At 40.1% G+C, this 5318-nt stretch overlaps 1 protein-coding gene across 1 annotated transcript in view; it reads right to left on the reverse strand.

Annotated features, from left to right (window-relative positions):
- The window catches only part of LOC146376645 (uncharacterized), a 5643-nt gene extending 927 nt beyond the window's left edge, over positions 1-4716 (reverse strand). Inside the window, exons 1-8 of the mRNA XM_084947493.1 lie at positions 4299-4716; positions 2985-3256; positions 2283-2436; positions 1930-2176; positions 1580-1668; positions 1243-1393; positions 589-746; positions 135-227 (exon numbers count right to left, since the gene is read on the reverse strand). Of these exons, the coding sequence (XP_084803619.1) occupies positions 135-227; positions 589-746; positions 1243-1393; positions 1580-1668; positions 1930-2176; positions 2283-2436; positions 2985-3256; positions 4299-4381 (1247 nt within the window). The 5' untranslated portion in view covers positions 4382-4716. The remainder of the gene's footprint in view (positions 1-134; positions 228-588; positions 747-1242; positions 1394-1579; positions 1669-1929; positions 2177-2282; positions 2437-2984; positions 3257-4298) is intronic.
- Between the last annotated feature and the right edge of the window lie 602 nt (positions 4717-5318).

Raw genomic sequence — 5318 nt, forward strand, 5'->3', positions numbered from 1 at the left:
TGAGAGACTGAGATTACCTAAAAGCACCACTGAACGACCTGTGGCCATCTCCCTGTACAACTCCTCCACCTAATACACTGTAAGCCAGTGGCAGCTGGCTGCTGGTGGACTGATGTCCTGCACCAGAGACGTACCTCCATCTGGGTCGAGGTAAGAAGCCAAGATCGCCCGGCCTGTAGCGGCTCAACAAAAACAGTGGATCTGTGCCAAGGTTCAAAGTCTCTGGGCTGAGGACAAACGGAATGACAGGACTGTTGTTATTAATTAACATTTTTTTTGCCTGTTATCATTTTCTACTTTACCTTAGCACTTTTTCTTTTCTTTTTGAGAAAAAAACATATCATGGTGTTTTTGAAACCAAAACAAAAGTCACAGCAACTAAGCAAAGGCTTATTTATAGAGGCGTACCATTGTTTTTTGACTATTTTGAGGCCAACTGGGAGATAATCTGGCTCTCATGGGCCTCAGTCGGGCAAAGATCCAGTTTGCTGCTGTGAAGAACCTGGCAGCTTTCAGCAGATATCAGACCACCATTTTCACGACTCATTACACTAACATACACAAACCGGGCAAAGTGTTTCCAAGCACCTGACTGTTCTGGGGCCAGATGTCTGCGGTTTCTGCCCCCGACTGCTCTTCTCTGGGGAATTATAAAGAGCGGACTCTGTTCCATGGGATGTATTGATTTCCAGGATCTCACGCAGCTTTTGGATCTTCCCCTGAGCCTCAGAGAATTTCTCTAAGCCCTTCAGAGGACAGAGAACAAAACCATTATCTCGGTGGATGAGACAGTGTACACATTAGCGGGTAAGCCACAAAATAATATTTTGTTTTCATAATACTATAGCGTTAAAAGACAATAAGGCTAATCAGTTAATAGTGTTCACTTCATCCTAGGCCACCTAATGTGAAAGTGTTAGAATTTTGAGTTTCTTTTTGTGTTCAGAAAAAATCAAAGCACTCACCAGTAGTTGGCAAATTACATCGTAGTTAGGTGAAAGATTTATATGAAATTTTGCCTCTTGCAAAACAATAATCAATACAGTGGCTCAAAATTTCACCTAAAATGAATGAGGTTAATGTGAATAGAAGTAAACAAACTTGCAACAAATTACTGAATTTTACTCACATCTGGAAACTGGACCACCAAGCACAGAACTATCTCCCATACAAACATTATGATATGCTGTGGCTGCAATCAAATGGCTAAAGGCCATAGTTATTGTCAGGCTGTGTTCTTACCATCACAGCACGTCTCAGAATGTTTGCTGCTTTCTCCATGTCTGCCTTGAGTTGCCTCCTCCTACTCATCTCCTCCTGGAGCTCGGCCTCCAGCTGAGCTGCCTCAGCTTTCTTTTGACTGCACACTTCAGAATCCAAGGTCAGCTGCTGTCTGAAATTATAACACAGAATAAAAGTTGACCCAATGTGGGTGTGGCTCAGTGGTAGAGCATCTGACTGTAGAGAAGCTGTCTCTGTTAAAGTCTCTATTAAAGCTTTTGTATGTTGCTACTATCAGGAAGTTAAAAAAAATAATCTTGGAGAAACAGAAATAAACAAAAAGTAAAGAAGTAAAGACCTGAGGTCCTGTTTCTTGGCCAGCAAGAGGCTGTAGTTATTCAGCTGAACCTTGAGCTGCTGGCACTTCTTCGACAGGTGATCTCCTTTCTGTAAATCGGGTGATAAATGTGGAGACATGAAAAATGAAAATGAGTTATCAGTTAAAATAGTGTTACAATATTTTAAGGCAATACATATCTTCCCACATGACTCATTCTACATAATAATAAAAAGTAATAAGACTTGTATGTTGCATGTAGCAATGTAACATCAACTTTTTAAACAGAAGGCAGATGTACCAATACAAGCTACCACTACCTCTAGGAATTACGCAGGCACATTTATGTCCCTTCTATGCAGACATCGTACCTCCTTGAGTTGGATGATGTCCTGGCTAGCTGTGTGGCTGTCCCTCTTCATGTTTTGTACTTCAAGACAGAGTTCACTCTCTTGGCATTGCAGGTTGGATTTCTCTTTCAAGACTTTAAAGCTCTCTTCTGTAAGCTCCTTGACTTTTTTAAGCACCTCTGCGTGCTGAATCTTCTCCTCCTCAACATTTGCTGAAACTTTATTTTTGATGGAGCTCCACACTTGTTTCTCACAGTCTTGAAACACTCTGTTGTTGGAGAACAGGGGTCAGTAAGTCGACCCAGCATCCAGAGGGAACAACTCCTCCTGCAGTTATAACTGTAGCTTGAATTGAACTCTGCACTAGACCTTACTTTGCCCCCTGTAAATCCAATTGTTTCTGCAGTCTGGCGATGGCAGCTTCATATTCTTCCCTCGTAGTGTATAGCTGCTTCTCAATAAACTCCACGTAGGCCAGTTGCTGTGTCATCCTCTCCCTCTCCTTCCGCTGCTGGTCCAGCTTCTCCTCTGAGTGGTGGAAAGGAGGTGCAAATGAAAACAGGAAGCAAGAAACATCCCAGTGTAAGCTTCACACGGTCTCAACAACGGTTTTGCAAAAATCATGGTTTGGACACTGTGGTTATGATGTTTTTGCAAATCTCTCAAAAAGGCAGACACAAAATTTAAAACAGCAATTTTAAGGTTCAACCCACAATCAAATTAATATATTTTTCTCCTGGTCTGGCTATAAATGTGCACAGTGGTGCAGCAGCTAGCTCATTAGCACTGTTGCCTCTTAGTGAGAAGGTTCCTGGTTTCAAACTCCCGATTGGCTGGGCCTTGTGTGCTCTTCTTGTACCTGTGTGGGTTTCCTCCAGCTAATCCACCTTCACCCCACAGTCCAAAGATACACATCTTAGGTTAACTGCTGATTCTAAATTGGGCATGTGGTGGTGTGTCTCTCTGTGATGGACTGGCCAACTTCTGCCCCATGTTTAGACCAGCTGACTTAACCGAAACTAACAAACACAAGATGATGAAAAATAATAAATGATCTGACTCAGCGTCTATCTCACTTTGCAACGTGTTCTTTGACTTGAGTCTGTCCATTTCCTTCTGTAGCTCCTCCTTCTGCTGGTTGAGATGCAGCTTGAGCTCATCGGTTTTCTTTTTGTCAGCTTGCTGCTGATGCTCCAACACCTTACTCAGCTCCGCAACCTTTTTCTCTACTGCATTTGAGGAGTCTGTCAGGTAATTGCATATATCGTCCCTGTCCCTCCCCATTGCTCCATACCAAAATTTGAGGTCATCTATCAGTTTCTTCAGCTCGTCACATCTGAGCTGACACCTGCAAAAAAAGGACATATGGGTTTAGAATTTATGAATCTAATATGAAATCCTGAGCTGAAACTGCTGTAGCTGGTACATCAGAATAGTGAAAAAGGAAGTTTTAAGATTTTATAATTGAGGAAGAAATAATACATTTACTTGGTCCTTACAGATCGGTGAGGTGAGGTTAACAGGTTAAGGAGGTGAGTTGAGCCTAGAGTCTGAAAGATGGTTATCTTTTTGCCATTGTAACTTCTGCTGAACAGATAACCTGGTCCGGATCATGTCATGTTCAGAGTTTTGCTTTAAAATCATCTGGAAGCGCCACGTTTTCACTAATTCTTTTATTTACAGTATCCGGTAAGAGATATAGAGCCTCTGCTGATGGACTGCATTTATAGCAAATGTAGCCGTTAAGTTTTGTTGTTGTGAAATATGTGTTGTATTGTCATTGGAATTTGCATGTAGGTCTAATCATATTCAGATGGTGATACAGAAAATTTGCTTGTTATTTTATGCATAAATGCTATGTCATTGCCACACTGAAGAAAGTTTCAAGTTCTTGACTCTGTTTCTGAAAAAGGATTGTAATGTTGCTTCCTTTGCTAATTTACACCTGAGGTAAAGATCGTAAGGAAAGTACGGGCTCAGATTCAGACGGAGGATTCAAACCCAGGTCAGCTAAAGTTATTCTTCTATATTTTACAGTAAATAGAATTTTTAGCTTTCATAATTAAATTATGGATTTGAGGCTGTTTGTTGTCACTATTTCATTTAATTTAATGTTTTTCAGATTTTTTTAAAATCACATTTAAGAAGAATTGCATAGCAGTTAGGCACCATGTTATTAGTAGCTGGTACTGTAGAAACCTTCAAGATAAAAGCAGTCAGTCACAACATAGCTGCCATTTGATCCAAAAGCTGATGAAGCACACACAGATACATGTAACCTATGAAGCTGTTCTGTAATCACGTGTTTAAAAGTTTTGGGACATTTTTGTGTTATATTAAAAGTCGTTTACCCAACAGAGGAGCAGCTACATAGTGCAACAGTTTCTTACCTTTCCAGCTCCTTATCTAAGAACTGAATTTGTGTCAAATATAAAGCCCTGTCTCTGTCAGCAGGAACTGTCTCCTCTGCCATAGTTGCTGATTTTTCCGCCTTTTTTACGATAAACTTGTTGGTGTTGTGTTTTATCTCCACTGCTTTAACAGCACATTTTCAAATAGCACAGAGAAACGATGTTAGTTGTTGCCAGGACACGCTGCATTCAGGGACCGCTTGTAATATTCAGCGCTTGATGTATTTGCTCTAAATGCAAATGTATATATAGTCTGCTGGTTGTTATGGTTCATTTAAGACTTCAGTTTGTTTTTCGTTTGTTTATTTGCAAAGTTGATTTTCAGTTTACAAATTTAGTAGTCACATTAATGAGATTAATGAATTATCTGAAAGGAAATCTAGCAATTAGAGCAACAATGCCCAGTTATACAGTTATTGTGATAACAATAACTGCTTTATTTTATATATTATATTTTAGGATTTTAGGATTTTTTTAGTTTAGTTTAGTCATTTATATCATTGTTTATATGTATTGGGATTATCCTGAAGCACCTAATTACTAATTGCATGGTTTTATAGACACTTATAATCACTGTAACTGTTAACTGTTTACTGCCCTTAGTTTTCATGCTCCTGAGCTTCTTATCTGTCTACAGAGCCACCTTGCATATGTAGAGGAAACACAGCACCTCTCAAGCTGCAGAGCTGTACATACTTGTCTGTTGGCTGACAGTCAGTCTGCTCTGGGTTTGATCGCATTACTCCCCATGACAAAAGCTCAGTGCTGCTCTGTGAGATAAAGAACACAAATGCATGGTCTCTGACTATCAAGAGGCTTACATTTGTGGGCTTTTAAAGCGTAACTACACCTTCAAATTATGCAGTCACAGCAGATGCATCGCAACAGAGGAAGGAGTTATGAACACTTCACTGCCACTGAATATGTGTGTATATAATTTAGCCTTGACAGTTTTACTGCATTGTTCACCTTTTGTACAGAGAGCAGAGGTTGATGAAA

Source organism: Perissodus microlepis, chromosome 12, assembly GCF_051167445.1.
Source record: "Perissodus microlepis isolate ML-2025 ecotype Zambia chromosome 12, ASM5116744v1, whole genome shotgun sequence".
Lineage (NCBI taxonomy): Eukaryota > Metazoa > Chordata > Actinopteri > Cichliformes > Cichlidae > Perissodus > Perissodus microlepis.